The following is a 15622-nucleotide window of genomic DNA, read 5'->3' as shown; positions in this document are numbered from 1 at the left end:
TTGGATACAGTAAGAAACTTTTTCATAATTTTTCCATTAAACAGATTTTTTTTTTTTTTAGAAAAAATGTATTGCCCACCCCCCAAGCTGCCAGCTTCTACCACAAATGTTATTATCTGTGTATTGAGTTTATTGTAAAATTCTGCAATGGAAGCCAAAAAGGAGACAAGAGATAAGTAAGCTTTTATTTAGATTTTTAAACCTGTGGCAACTTGTAGAATAATTCAGTTGGTGATCTGCTGCTTCTTGTTTGGACCTCAGAAGTACTGTAGGGAAGGGTTGTGTCTCGCGTGCACTCACAGCTGGGAGGGTGAAGCCCAGAATTTGGATCATCTTAATGATACCAAGGAATACTGGGAATAAGGGCCGGTATGTGAAGATTGAGGGAGGGAAGTGCCTGGTACCCATCATCTCTTTCTAATGAAGATGAAGTGATCTGATTAAGTGATGCATCTGATGAAGTGAGGTCAGGATCACGAAAGTTTATGCTATGCATCTCTGATGTAGTTAGTCTACAAGGTACAAATCTACCCTGTTTTCTGTCTGATTTAAGACTAACAGAGCTACCTCCCTCTTTCTTTCTAATGGACATCTCTGGTGAATGACTAGGTCTGGCCAGACTGTGGGCCTGCTGAGTCTTGTACACCAGACTTGCTGCTGAAGGATGAGCCTGGCTTTATTTAGTTGCGAACTTAGCTCTGGCCCAGTTTCTGTATGGGTAGGTGCTTTCGGCCAACCTTGAGTCAGCTGGAGACAGGTGAAGGAGATGTTCAGATATCATACTGGTAAGGACAGATTATAGAATGAGTATAGCTGATGCTGGCTGGTGAGATAAAAATTAAGACCTCTGCAGGGGAGTGTCTTGATATGAAGATACATGAGCAGTGATGGTCCAATAGTGAAAGTAGCAGCTCCATCCATTGATCATTGGAGCTCCCCTTGTGTACAGTCAGAATCCAGAAATTGTTTTAAAAGGGCCAGATATACATTTCTAAGCCTCCTAGCATGTATCTTCCCTCCCATCCAGATACAGCCATCTGCTGTTGCATGGGGATTTCAGCAAGACCTATGCGTGGGGCAGGTTTGCCTGGCCTGGCTCAAAAGTTTGAAGTCAAGGAGCAAATGTTATAGTATTTTTTATAAAACTAACCAACTTCTTCCTCTCTGGAAGAAGGGAATCCTTTGTATTTCTACTGTGTGTTTCAGATAAGGGTTAGATCATTTTATATTTGTTTGTGAAGTGCCACCATCTTTCTGTTTGAACAATAAGAGTTACTGTCCATTTTACTGACACACAGCGATGCAAAGCAAATCAGCATCAGACTACAGAATAAATCTGAGGACCTGCTTCCTAGTCCCTGCTGAATCAGTACATCATACTCCCTCTCTGAATTGGGCTAGAAGCTAGGAATTCTGACAAGGGGAAGCAGTTACATGCACAGATAGACTCTGTTTCATGCACATGCATATGTGTACACATATCAAGATATGTGGACATGTATACACATCCATGTACTGGGACTAGATGCATACAAATGCAGTATATTATTTGGTCAGATAAATTCTGAGAGAAGCAATTTGTGGGGTCAGTGAGGATAATTTTCCTTCTGAGGCTGTGCTGTATGCTTTCTAGATGGAACCCATCAGTTCTGAGAACTGGAAAAGCAGTGATTGGTGGCCTGGTAGGTAATCTAATACCATCACCATGCAAATATTTATTCAGGCTGCAGCCCTTGCCATGGCTGTTTATGGAGATAAGGTATGGTTCACAGGTGGGGATGAATCTGCTTGCAGATTTATGGCTCCATGGGCTTTTCTTTAGCACACGCACTTGCCAATCAGCTTCAAAAGTCTTGGCTTCAATTTCTATTTTTTTTTGTGCTGACAGGAGAGGATTCACTTGCTAATTATACCCCACTCTATTTCCTATCAAAATACACAGGTCGATTTATCAGAGGATTGGAGACAGCTCTCCCAGCTCCCTTGGCTGCATCAGCAAGAACTTTTGCAATACAATTTAATTTCTTGTCATCTTTTAATTCAGCTCCTCCCTCCCACAGGCATCCTGTGAATGAGAAAAGATGGTTTATTAATCCTTCTTACCAAAAGGTTGAAAAATATGGCATTTTCTCAAGCCATGTTCCTTGCACTTTATTATGTCATTCCACATTCTCACAGCATTTAAAGAGGAACAGGGTCATCTGTGTTCAGCCCTTTGACATGGGAAGATTGGCTCCTTTTTTATGAAAACCTGTCAAATGTAAATGTTCTGAGTTAGATTCTGCTTTTAGTTAACTTCCTCAAGAGGTAAACTGGAGTAGCAGGGATGGGATCTGGCTCATAGCTTGTATGAAGGATATGATGAATAAAATAAGAATCTCAGAATTATAAATAGGCTTAACTTTATACAACTGAGGACAAAGGTTTGTCACCCTGTCATCTCCAGTAGTATTACTTTCAGTGTGAAAAGCTAAACAAATACCTGTATCTTTGCAGGACTGGGGCATAAAATTATATTATAATAATGGAAAATGGAAGTTTCTAAAGAAAGTCTGCAAAAAAGGAAGGTTTTCTCTGCTGACACACAATGCTGTTTGAATCATACAGGCTAAATACTTTTGACCTAACCTAGCTGTTAAAGGTGGTTCTTAGCTTCAGTTAGGACATAAGTGGGCTTTGATTGTCCCTAGGCCCTGTGAAACAGACTGCGACATAGGAGGTCTTGCAGGGAAATCCTAGAAATGTTCCAGCTTAGCCAGAGATTCATGTTTTATTTTGGTTATGAATAATGCCAATCCCTGCGAGACATGTAATTTGGGATCATAAATACCATGTGCTATATATATACACTGGGCTCCTCTTCTTACACTAAACTTTATGGTCAGTGTATTTCCGTAGATTTCAATGAAGTTGCTGGTGATTTACATTGGCCTACGTGTGGGGAGAATCAGACTCTGGTTTGAAGTAGGGTTGATACACTGCCTGCTTGCAAATGTAGTATCTGCATACTGCTGTGTTTGTAGATAAAATGGAGAATAGCTTGTGTTTTTATAGCACCTCTTATTGAAGGATCTCAACCCACTTGGAAACCAGGACAAAATACCATTCTTCCTTATTCTCCAAGTAATTTGTCACTTGTAAATCAGTGGTGGAGCTGGGACCAGACCCCACATTTCCGAAGTCCCAATCCTGTGCTCTGGCCTTTAGACATCCCCTCTCTGGAAGCCTGTATCAGGTTATATGTATAGACAGTGCTGTGGGGATGAGTGTGCGTGTCAATATTCACTGTGGAGCAGCTCCCATTTTGTAGAATCAGAGGGAAACATTTTAAAAACGATGCCCTGGAGGAAAATGAGTGCGTGACTCTCTGTGAGAAACTGCTTGGGTTTCCCTAATGTTGCTTGGAAAATGTGCCCCAAAGAATAAACCCTGTCAGTAGCTGGCTGCTGCTGATTGTTACTGGGGCTTGGGGACTCACAGTGCTTATCTCTGCCTCTCTCCTCTTCCCAGTCTCCTCGTTCCGTCTCTCAGCTTCATCTTTCCTTCTCCTAGCCAGCAAACTGATCCTGTCATTTTTTTCAAACAAGCCGTCTCTTCCCTGGGACCTGCGTCAGGAGCCGCTTTTTCCATCTCTGGAAACATATGTAAATACGTTCCCAGTGTGGATGTATAATTAAAATGCTGCTCAGCAGGGCAGTGCAGATTCCCGAGATGGAAATAAGAAAAGATAATGAGGGCGCTGGAAAGCCACGCCAGAAACCTATTCCACGGTTCGTTTTAACTCTGTCTCTGCTCGCTTATGATCGGGGTTTGGTGACAGCGGGACTTTTCACTTAGTCCACCCAGCGCCGGGATGACGCCTCTCGGTGCGGCCTCCCGCCAGGACCAGCTGTAGCCGTCCAGCTCCCTGCCTTCAATTAGGGAAGCACCTGCTTACGCCTCGCGCACATGCAACACCTGACGGCGGTGCAGCCCCCTGGGGACAGTCCCGAGCGATCTCCGAAAGGCTGCAGGCGGCTGCGGGGCCCCACCTCGGAGAACGGGCTGCTCTTCCGGCACGTGCGGGTGGAGGCAGGCACCCCACAGCCTCACAGTTGCCAGAGCCGGGCCGTAGCCCCGCTCCGCAGGCAGCGCAGCCCGGACGGACCCCGCTGGGGGGCGGCGCGAGAGACGCTGTCAGGGGATGGTTTCAGCCATCAGCGCGGGGGCGGGGCTCGAACCAGGACGGCTGGCCGTGACCGCCAGGGCGCTGGGGGCAGCAGACCCGTCTCGGCCGCCGTCCGCCGCGGGGCCCGGGCGCGGGGGCGGGGCCCGGGCGCGGAGGGAGGGGCGGGGCCACGTCGCGCGGGGCGGGGCGGGGCCTGCTGGGCGCTGGGCCCTGTTGTGCGCCAGGCGCTCGGGCCGCCGGTGCCGCTCCGCCCGCCCGCCATGGAGGGCCCGTCCCGGCTGCTGGCGGCGGCGCACGGCGCGGCGGTGCCCCTGCCTGGCGGCATCCCGCCGCCGCCCTCCGCCGGGGACCCGGCCGCCGCCGCCGCGCCGCCGCCGCCCCCCCCGCACCAGCCGGGCCCGCCGCCGCCCCCGCCGCCGCCGCCGCCCGGGCACCAGGACACCGGGGACGTGCTGCAGCAGATCATGGCCATCACGGACCAGAGCCTGGACGAGGCGCAGGCCAGGTAGGGCCCGGCCGGGTGCGGCCTCGCTGCGAGCGCCGGGGCCTGGCGCGGCCTGGGGGCTGCAGGGCGGGGTGCGCCCGGCGCCGGGGCGGGCTCCGCTCATTGTCTGCGGCCCCGTTGTGGCTTGGGCGCGGCCGCGGCGCGGGGCTCGCTTCGGGCGGGGACGGGACGGACCGGGAAGCCGCTGCCGACTGGGCACGGGCACTCCCCTCCAGGCCCGCGGGGTTTGGCTGGGGCTGATTTCGGAGGGACCCGACAGGACTTTGGTGCAGGGGGGGTCCCCTGTTGTGCCCTCACACGCTGGGAGCTGCTGCCCCTGGCCTGGTGGCTGGGAAGGACCGGAGCTAGCGGCAGGTGAGCAGTGTGGGCCTGTCGTGCCACGAAGGAGTGCTCGCGGCTTCCCCTTGGAAGGCAAGCCTTGCACCCCTTTGCGCCATTCGTGACAGAGCAGGAGGTTGCTTAGTGCTTGGGTTTGGGGCCACGGCCGCACGGGTGCCTTAGGCTGGCATATAAAAGTTGTCTGCTGGTTAACTGTGCTGAGTTACGCTCTTCCTCCCTCCACTGCTGGAGGCTGAGCTTCACCTCAGCCGCTGAGTTTTAATATTGCACAACTACTGTAGAACTGGGCCCAGGGGGCTGCACAGCCTTGTGTTTGTGGGACAAGATTGAAGTGCTCGAGGAGATGAGTTGACCTGAATGTCTAGAATACTGCAATTCAGGTTTGAGCAGTTTTCACGTGTCTGCCTTTACTAGGCCTAAAGGATGCTGCACTATCAATCCTTCACTTCAAGAGTTAAGTGTCCCCTACTCACCTTTAAAGAGCTGCTTATGCTATGCCCAGGAAAGACGGTGTATGTTGTAGCCTCTTATAGTCCTCCCTAGGATGTAAGTCGTTGTAGGGAGTAACATAACCTGATTGTAAAAATATTGGCATCATTCAGCATTTTCTAGTTGCTTCTCTTTGCCCTAGAGATATCTGTGTCCCTGATTGGCTCTGTGTATTGCATGCTTTGCTCACTTGGCATGTACCCGTTATAGCAAATAGGTAAACACAAGCAGGCAGTTTGGAAAAGGGAGGATTGTAAATCAGAGCTAGCTAGAAAGTAGCTAACTGAATCCTCATACAGTCAGTGATCTGTGAGTTCAGTCAGGAGCCTGTCTGACTGTCCACTCTAAAACCCCCCAAACGAGGTGTTCTTCAGTGTTCCAGAACCTCTCTAGCTGGTTATCATCGTCCTCTAAAGCGATGCTGAATGAGGCTGGTTCTTGTCTGTATTTGAAGTCTTGCTGTGCTGTCCCCTGAGCACAGTTAGTGTAAGCAACTCAAGTAAAAATACAGAATTACTAAAAATAAACTCCTAAGCTTGTTGACTAGATGACTGGAATATAAGCAAAACTGTAGCCATGTTTCTGTCAATGTTGTGATGGAATAAGAGAATATTTGTTGGAGCAGACCCTAAGAGGAAATTCATGGTAAAGTTCTGTAGACTGTATATATGGAAAGAAAACATTGTACTGTGCTGCATTTGATCTATATTCATTTTGATTACTATTTTAGATTAGTTTGACTTGGGGAGAGGATGGTTAAATGAAGGTGTGTTCCACCTCTCTAAAACAGCTTTCATTAAGATAAATTTTAGCTATATCCCTTTGATTTCCCTTAACAAATGATGGGATCAGGCTTCCCTACAATGCTTTCCTTTCTCTTCTGTTACTAGACCTCAGTCAAAACAGTCCATAGCTGCTGTGCAGAATGTATGCTCTTCCAAGCATACAGTTTGTTTAAAAAAAAATCACAAAAATCTTTGCCTATGATACAAGACACTGCAGTTCTGTTTTCTTCTTTTAAAATCATTTTCAGGATAGCAGGACGTTTCCTTGGCTTGTAAGAAAGAATTGAATTATGACAACACAACTCAGAGCTGCCTAGTGCATTTTGTGCAGGTTATTGCTTGAGCTAGTTCAGGGTTTTTGGCAACAACATGTTATTCAAAAGGTCTCTGAGTACAGTGACTTTTTGAAGACCTGGAAACTTGAAAGTTTCTTTGCATTTTAAGTGATCATACATGTACAATAGGGGTTCTTGCCTTGACAATAATGAGTTCATCGTCATAGAGTAGTTAGGAAATGGAAACCTAGGGTAAATAGGTCTATAATGCCATTAAAAAAGCAAAGAAAAGCTCCTTAGTCCAGTGTAAGTAACAGCAAGATGCCTCAGGGATATAGGCGAGGTGTTCCAAGACTCCTGCCTTTCTGCATAGGAACTTATTTGTTTAGCTCCAGTTCATTTACTTGCTAGGGATTTATCTTTTTTCTGAAAAAAGCCCTGTAATTAAACTGTACCATGTTACAATTTGCAAGCTTTACTGGGGCCCCTGGACTTCCAGGCCTCTTTCAGTTTCTACAGTGTAAATTTTAGACTGTGAACTAAAAATATGTGGACCTGAAGTTTTATTAATGGAAATAAGCCTGCCAAAAATTAAAGTAACATTGTTATTAGACTACATTGCCAACTTTATTCTTTTACACAAGAATCTTTGGCTTATTAACTACAGCATGATTTCAGGGTAGCTTTATACACCTGGTAAGACATCTGACTTATTGTTTTGTGTGCAAGTCGGTGGTTTTGGTTCTAGTTTGAAGCAAGCAGAGTTCCAAGGCCTAGGAATTCCTTGCTTGTCATCAGGCAAGGACAATAGACTCCGCTTGGCTGTCTTCTCAGCTGCCTTTGTTCTCAGGCTCATTTTCTGTGGGCATATCTTGATCTGCTTAGATATTTGTTAAATGTGTAGTAGGCCTCTCTTGTTTGTATGCAGTGAATCAACTTGTTCAGTGGCCTTCAACTTGTGATAATTCTATTTAACTCTTGTACTCTGTTTATAATGTTTACGGGAGGTTTGCAGTTGCCTGTTGTAAACATGACTGGAGAAGGCTTGTAAGCAATTGAGTGCTCTTTAGAGCTGTTGCCCATAGCTGTGCTAATGCTATACAAGAGGCCAATATGTTAAATGTTTTAAAAAAATCTGAAAAGGTATTTCCTCTGGCTGTGAATATTCTTTAAGTGGTAATTTAAAAAAAAAAATATTTTGAAAGGTGAGGGGAAGGGAGTCAGTGTGGGTTCCAACCTGCCACAAAGAAATGACAATTTCTTTAGCTTTTTTTAGCATCCTGTTCTCCAGAGCCTCCTGAGATTTTTCTGACACATTGTGAAACTGCTCACATAGTTTATTTAGCAACTGTGATAGCTTCATCTGAATTATAGCCAGAGGCATAGCAGCAATTGAATTATTTTGTTGGTGAAGTATATGCTGTATGTAATGCCACTGCCACTTCTGCATTGTAGCAGACCGGTATAAGGTATTTTCATGTAGTTCAAGTATCCAACTGTGTGCGAAGATCCCACAGCAGATGTCTGCCAAACAAAAATGAAGGTAGCAGAGTCTGCAAGAAACTTGGCCTTCTTTATTATCAAGACCTCTGAAAGAGACTGAAATCAAAATGTATGTCTTAACCTCAGAAAAAACTGGAAGCAGTAATGGGGAAAGACTTTCTGATGATGGGAAGTAGAGGTAGAAATTCAACTAGGGCAAAAGAATTAACTTGTTTTAGGATGATGGAAACAGTTTTTGCTGGCATCTCAGGAGGCTGTTTATATATATGTTCTTCTTGTGGTTTCTCTGCTAGCCCCCCTCAGTAGAATGCAGAGAAGGTTATAGAGTGTTTTTTGTATTTATATTTGTTCACTGTTTGGAAGTGTGAAACCTGATAACATTCCCCTCATGTACACAGAATTGTTGTGACATTGCTCACAAATGCAGTAAATCACATTAACATTATTTAACTTGTGCTGAATGCTAAGGCTGTTGTTGAGGTAGTATAGAGACTGTCAACTTGAGACGCAGTGAATTTCAGGTTATAAAAAGTAGCTTATAGTCTTGCCACTCAGTATTTGACCAATTTTATAGTTTTACACTCTTGTTTTCGTCTTTGTTAAATGTTTTTGTTCCTTGTATTGTAAAAGATCAGCACAAAGTGAGAGACCTGATATGTAGGAGAAGCTGTATGAAGGTTTTATCAAATGTTGGAGAGGATTTGCGGGTAAGTGGGGGAGAACGAGACACTACAATTTGCTTGTCTCATCCCTTGGTTACAATTAATGTAGTGGTTACTGGAACAAAAAAACTTTGAGAGCTGCTTTTTCCCCAAGTTGACTCTGCTTCCCTTAAACTATTAGCAGTGTTCTGTAAAGCATAGTTTGTTTATAAAGGGTTCAGGATGGCTTTGTATATAAACCATTGTTTCCGTTCTCTTTAAAAAGAGAACAAGTATTTTTCCTATTGAAAAAAAATGTATAAATCATAGGATGGTACCTCTCTCCACCTTATCATTTTTCCCCCTTATTTATCTTTGTTTTGTGTTAGTTATAAGCTGTTTGAGCCAGGAACTACATCCTCATCTATACAAGGCTTGACACTGGATATTCCTGCAATACAAATAAGAAATAATTGTTGGGGTAATATCTTGGGCTTCTTTGCAAGGGTGGTCAATTGTGTAAGTGAACGGGTGGCCCTTGGGCTGCATGCAGCTTAAGAGGAGCTAAGTTGCAGCCCCCAGGCTCCTGCCCAGTTATCAGTCCCCCTATCACTGTGGCTATAACAGCAGCTGAAGTCTCTAGGCTCTGTGTCTCCTTCCCCCCCAGTTTCTGCATTCTCTGCCTACTCCAGGGGGCAGAGAGTCTCAGCACAGTTTGGGGGGCTTCAGGTGAGGCCAGGTCTGCATGGTGCAGCAGGGGGACATCCATATGGCGTGCAGGCCAGGGGCCCATGACCCCACTGGTACAGCCCCATGGACTGCACCAGAAGGGACAAATGGTCCTTGGACACCCGTACGTTGGACAGCCCTTGTGTAAGCAGTGCATTCTGTTTGCAAACAAGTGTAGAGTTTTTTTCCCTTCCCTTTGCCTCTTGTTAGATATGCAGAAACTAACAATGAGTTTATACCTGTTAAAAAGTGCCATATGGCTTCTGTCAAAGCAAAATGGTTTTGAGGTTGCTGGGAAGCATAAACAGACTTTGGAGCTGGGGGGTGCATCTCTAGCTACAGCGCTGTCAGTTCTTGTCTGTAACCCTTTTTTGTGACATGGCTTCAAGGGAGGGGGACAGATATCCCACAATGTGCAAATGTTGTGAATACACTGACGACAGTAAACACCCTAGCAGCTTCAAAGCAGCAGTTAGTGTGTGCTGTGGATTCTTACTGAGGATGTAGGGGACACAGTCCATACTGAAAACTCATGATTTGGAATATAACAAAATGTGAGAGAGAGGTCCTGGCACTGGGTTCACTTGCTAGGTCTGAGGTATTGCTTATCAGATTGCTGATCCCATTAAGTACACCCCCACCTTAGGAGATGTGCCAGGAGTGACCAGGAGTAACGGTCACAAGCTGGCAGAGGGTAGGTTTAGGTTAGATATCAGGAGGCGCTAGTTCATGGTCAGGGCGGCTAGGGTCTGGAACCAACTTCCAAGAGAAGTGGTGCAGGCTCCTACCCTGGGGGTGTTTAAGAGGAGGTTAGATGAACATCTTGCTGGGGTCATTTGACTCCAGTACTCTTTCCTGCCATAGCAGGGGGTCGGACTAGATGATCTGCTCAGGTCCCTTCCGACCCTAGAAACTATGAAACTATGTCTGTACCCTTCATCCTTTCTGTATGGACACCTGAGCAATTCCCTGCTACATTGGGAGTTATTAAATGGAACAGTTTGGCTTGTGTCCTCTGACATCCCAAAGCCAGGAGGGTTGATGCTAGGGAGGGTCTGACAGGACATGGATCACTTATGGTCCTAAGAGATAACAGAATTTAAAACCACCTTCTAGTGCCTTTTTAGGGGAAAGGCAAACTCCTATTCATCAGAAGACAGATAGATGGATACTTTGGGTTTTGATTAATTAATGGGACCTCTGCTCTGAACGTTGGAAACAAATTCAGATCTGTATAAAATAAAAATGCTGATGCTCCTTGTTTTAGATGGACTATATTGTTTAGAGGAAGTGGAACAATATTTAATTTTGAAGGCAGACCTTTGTCCCATCAATAAAATACGTTTTCAGCAGAGCTTAACTTCTATTGTGCTTCCATGAACAATAAACAGTGTATGTTGAGGCTATAAATTACTTTGGTTGTGCATCTTGATTGAGTTTATTGCCAGAACTTCTAAATTTATGCTAATCTTAATAATATGTAGAGCTGGTTATTTCTAAACCTTGGCATTCTTAGCTCTCTTCTGTTCCAGTTGGCACTCATCCTTTCTTTCTCTCCCTTGCAGAAAACATGCCTTGAATTGCCACAGAATGAAACCTGCTCTTTTCAGCGTGCTGTGTGAGATCAAGGAAAAAACAGGTGTGTTGGAATTTTTAATGTTTTTTTGGAAAGCTAGTATGAGATATGGCTGGCTCCCAGGTTAGGTGCTATTCAGCTAGGCCTTTTTTTGTTGTGGAAGCTCTACAAATTGAAGCCTTACAAGGCCTGTTTCCTGAGTTGTCTTTCTTGTGTAGGTTATATTTAGTTTGTTTTGGATAAAATAGAAAGTGCCCTGACTTGAAGAAAATATTGCTACTCACTAGGAAGATTTTGGTTTGGAAAGAAAACATGAGACAAATAAAGCATTAATTACAGTGTGAGCTGCTGCACAGATGCCCCAAGTGCACAGCCAAGATGCCTTTAGAGGTGTTGCCCATGTATCATTTTTTTAAAGGGAATGATGCCAAAACTTTGGAAGAACTAAGAGCTCAACAGTGGAAAAAGCTCTAGCCCATCAACAGAAAAATGGCTCTAAGAGAAGTTCCAGAAACACTGGAACAGAGGAGGCATGAGTTGCAGGAAATTGTCTTGACAGGTAGTTTATGTGACTTTTTGAGGAAGCAGGCCTGGTAGGAGTCGGTGGACTTGTGATTTTTGGCCACCCAGTATATCTGCTAATCGTGTCTAAACTTGCAGGCAGAGATGTCTGGATGTTTTCTTGTGCTTTGTTAGGTGAACTTTTGAGCCTTTTGAACTTGGATGCTTTTTTTAGAGGTTGGGTAATTACAGAAGCAACTTAATTGTAGAGGATTTATTTTTTGTTATAGTCTGTTTAATATCCTGATGCCTTTAGTATTGAACCTGTACTGAAAAAATACCTTAATTCTCTTTAAGTCACTCTTTCCATAATGCCAAACTGTTGACCATGTTAACCATAAGACTGCTAAAAAGAAAGAAATCCAAGTGAACTCTAGTTGTGTATTTAGGTTTACTCTGTTTTATAAGTTGGAAATGTAACTTCCTTTTGACTTAAGCATGTTTGCCAGAAAAGACTCCAGTACCTCGGTTACGCTGGATTTGTTTTGGTCTCAGATTTTCTAATGTCTGCTGGTCTGTCTATTCCTTATTTAAATTATGGGGAGCAGATGTTATAGCTTGAAGCAGACAAAAGCCTGGACATACTGTAGCACAAGGTTTTAGGCTTTCTTTGTGACACAGGCACACAAGCTTCTTTTCTATCTCTGAATCGGTTTAAAATAAGTTTGCCCCTCCCCCAAACCTCTCCCCCACATTCCCTTTGTTGGTGTGCTAGTGTCATTCACAACAGCCAGGCTAAACCATGTGCTTTGCCATTGAGCAGCCAACTGAAAGGTGCAGAGACCTTCTGCCCACACTTTTTCTTTTTTTTCTTAAAGGTGCATGTTAATTTTCCAATTGCTTCTTGCATGTAATTAGCCAACTTCAAAATACCACTTAAACTATGGATTATAAGATTTTTTTGGTTACTTTTGGTTTAAATCAGTTACTATATATGTTGTAGGTGACACCAATTGCTACACCAAGAAAAATATACCAGACTGTGTATTTTATTTTCAAGGGCATCCTGGATAAATGCAGTCCTCATACATCTTCACTGAAGGTACAGCTAATTCAAAAGTATATGGGGTTTTAAGGCAGTGCTACTCTCTGTGGTGTTTAGTGGCTTCGTACTCCATTGAGGTACATGGTGAACATCCTTACTGGGGTACCTTGTTCTTTGAGACCTGGCAGAAGCATTTATACTTTCTTTGAATGCTAGAAAAGCCTGTTCAAGTTTTTCTTCTTGCCCTCTGTGGTGAGCATGTGAGATCATCAGTCTTGAATTCTAAGAAAGCTCTGTTATATTATAACACTTGAGACCAACTGAGGCAATCTCTGCTATTCCCAGTAGCAGGCCTGTTGGCAGGGTGGATGTGGTCTACTCAGCTGAAGGTTGTTGGCTGAGGAATTTGATGTACTTATGGCTAGCTGTGCTTGAATGTGAGAGCCCTCAGGATGCTGAAAGAGGATTATTTGTCGAATGATGCAGCTGAGGCTTTTCTTTTGGTAGCAGTAAAGGGCGGCATATAGTTGCAGTAAGTACATGGAATGTGCATTAAAAACAAACAAACCCTAATGATGGACGAAGAGCCCTGGAATACATGTGTATGCAAACATATTACAGACAAGGTCTCTAGGCCTAAGTCCTCTCCAGAGCCAATTACTCTAATACTCCCTGTTTCTGTTTTTAAAAGTAGTGGTTAAAGAGGAATTTACTTAAATATCATCATCAGAATTGCTTTCCACATTCCAGTCTGCCAACACCTGGTGCAAGCCCTCCACAGACAAAGGGAGATACGTGTGTTCAGCCAAGGGTGTGTATTGGCTTGCTGAGCTTGTTTCTGTTGATTTGCAAGAAGGAAGACTCCAGCCTGGCTTTCAGACACCGCCTTGAATTTTGCATAACTGCTCTTTTAAAGAGACTATCTCTTGGGAAAACTAAGCATATTTGTAGATTTATTGAGAGATGAAACCCTGCAATACTTTTGTTAATGTTGCTTTGCATGGCAGGACTGCACTTTAAGCCTAGTTCAGCAGATCTCGGCAAATTTAAGAGAAGCTATCTGTAAAGACAAACTATTATTGCTGATCATAGTGCCCTGCATCTTGCAAGTGCAGAGCAAACATTCACTAAGTCTCAGTGGTCCTACAAAGTAGATGTCACTGTCTTTTTCACAGGTGGGCTAAGCAGGGTTGTCCTAGCTGTGTGTGTCAAGAGGTGTGATCCCTGATGTGGCTGTGCAGTATTTTTGGTTGGGGGAAGTGGCGGGGGGGGATTGGTTTACTGTACTGGTAAAAGTGCTGCTTTGCCTATCAACACTAGGGGCACTTTGTCATCTTGGGACACAAATATTCTGACGCTAGAAAAACGTATCTAATGTAGGTATAGTCTTGAGTCACAAGACCTGACTTTTCAGTACCATGCCATGCCACTTGTACAAAGTGGGCTATCCAAGGAAAAATTGAGGTTCTGAGTGTGCTCTGTGGCCAAAAGATGTATTTTCCACTAGCTTTTCTTGCTCTGTTTCCTGATGGAGGAGAAATGGGAGAGAGGAAAACAAGTCTAAACAAAGTGCATATTTTTATTTTGGCACCAGTGATCTCATACAGTTCATCACAGAGCTGTGTATCTTTTAATGAATGGTATGTAAAAATATTGTAATGATTACATTAGCATATTGAGTGAAGTTTCAGCACCTTAGGTTATGATGTATTTTAATTAAGGATTAATTAGAAATGATGGGGATTTTATTTGGCTTAGTATAATTATTGATGAGTGGGTATCTTGCTCGGGAGTGTGCAATATCATGTATGTTTGACAGCCCCAGAGCAGCATTTGATAAAAACTTGCATAAAAATGATGGATGGATAGTGTATGCCCAAGTCTTTCTGTTAAGCAAGCATATATTTTAAGTCTCACTTAAAACATTCATTATAAGGTAATATCCTGTTATTCTGGTAATAGATTTAAAAATTTTGCATCTTGTGGACAGTAAATTAGCCCAACTGTCTTCCCGGTTTGAGCCAAGAAATAATAAAGTAGGAACCCTGGAAGTATTATACTTTTATTTACCTATCCTCCGATACTACTGAACGTTAGTTGTGAACTACTTGGTATCCAGTACACTTGCCAGACAAATTCAGCCACTCCCACTTCTGACTCAGAATATTAATATTGCTCATTTTGTATTCTAGTGTGCTAAAATACTTGGTCTTTGCCAAAAGACTAGCATTAGTACATATTAGAATAACTGAAATGATAAAAATTGTGTTGCAGCTCTTATTTGGTTTATAGTGATCACCTTTAGGTATTGGTGCAACACTGGTGAAGAAACTGATTTGATAGAATGTTGGTTCAACTGATCACCAAAAAGCATATTTTGTTAGTACTATTCTAAGCAGTTGTGACTTGGGCAACCCACACAGTACTATGAGTGGAAAAACTGGTGTATCTATGTTGCTTGTGAAGCTTTTGACTTGCTTGGTAATTAATTTTTCCATCCTTTGTTGATGTTCCTTTTTTTTTTTTTTTCCTTTAGTGAATCTGTTGTTTGTCTGAGGCCAGGCATAGATTACAGACTTCTGCTGCCAGAGCTCTGTTGTTCAGAAGCATGAAAAGGTGTGATGCCTGACTAGGATTGCCATGTCAGCAGAAGCCCAGAGTGTAGATGCAGTTATGCTGACAGAACTCTTACAAGGATAGCTTCTAGGGGTGTGCAAAGCGGACTGTATTCGATTCAGATTTGGCCCGATTTTGGGGACAGTGATTTGATTTGTTGATTCGGATCACTGTTTGGATTTGATTTGGCCAGATCCGAATCTGAAGATTTGATTCTGATTTGGAGAATTGGTGATATGTTTTTTCTATATACCTCTATGTACCAGGCATGGTTTGTGACTGCTGCAATGCTGGGGTGGATGGAGTGTCCCACAGGAGCATGGGGGGCCCCCCTGTGTGCTCAATGGTGGACCCACAAATGAGCTGGAAGTACTTCTGGTCCACTTACAGGTTCACCGCCGAGCTTGGGGGGAACCACCCCCATGTCCCCGCTCTGGCTTGGCGATTGGT

General features: G+C 44.1%; 1 protein-coding gene across 1 annotated transcript in view; it reads left to right on the top strand.

The window, feature by feature from the left end:
- The first annotated feature begins 4344 nt into the window (after nucleotides 1-4344).
- Nucleotides 4345-15622, top strand: part of PBX4 (PBX homeobox 4) — a 30822-nt gene continuing 19544 nt past the window's right edge. The window contains exons 1-2 of the mRNA XM_090059398.1: nucleotides 4345-4673; nucleotides 11000-11073. Coding sequence (XP_089915524.1) covers nucleotides 4429-4673; nucleotides 11000-11073 — 319 coding nt within the window. The 5' untranslated portion in view covers nucleotides 4345-4428. The remainder of the gene's footprint in view (nucleotides 4674-10999; nucleotides 11074-15622) is intronic.

Source organism: Crocodylus siamensis, chromosome 8, assembly GCF_052110815.1.
Source record: "Crocodylus siamensis isolate JL-2025a chromosome 8, ASM5211081v1, whole genome shotgun sequence".
NCBI classification, from domain to species: Eukaryota; Metazoa; Chordata; order Crocodylia; family Crocodylidae; genus Crocodylus; species Crocodylus siamensis.
The sequence above is the reverse complement of the archived record's forward strand: the minus strand, read 5'-3'. Positions and strand labels throughout refer to the sequence as shown.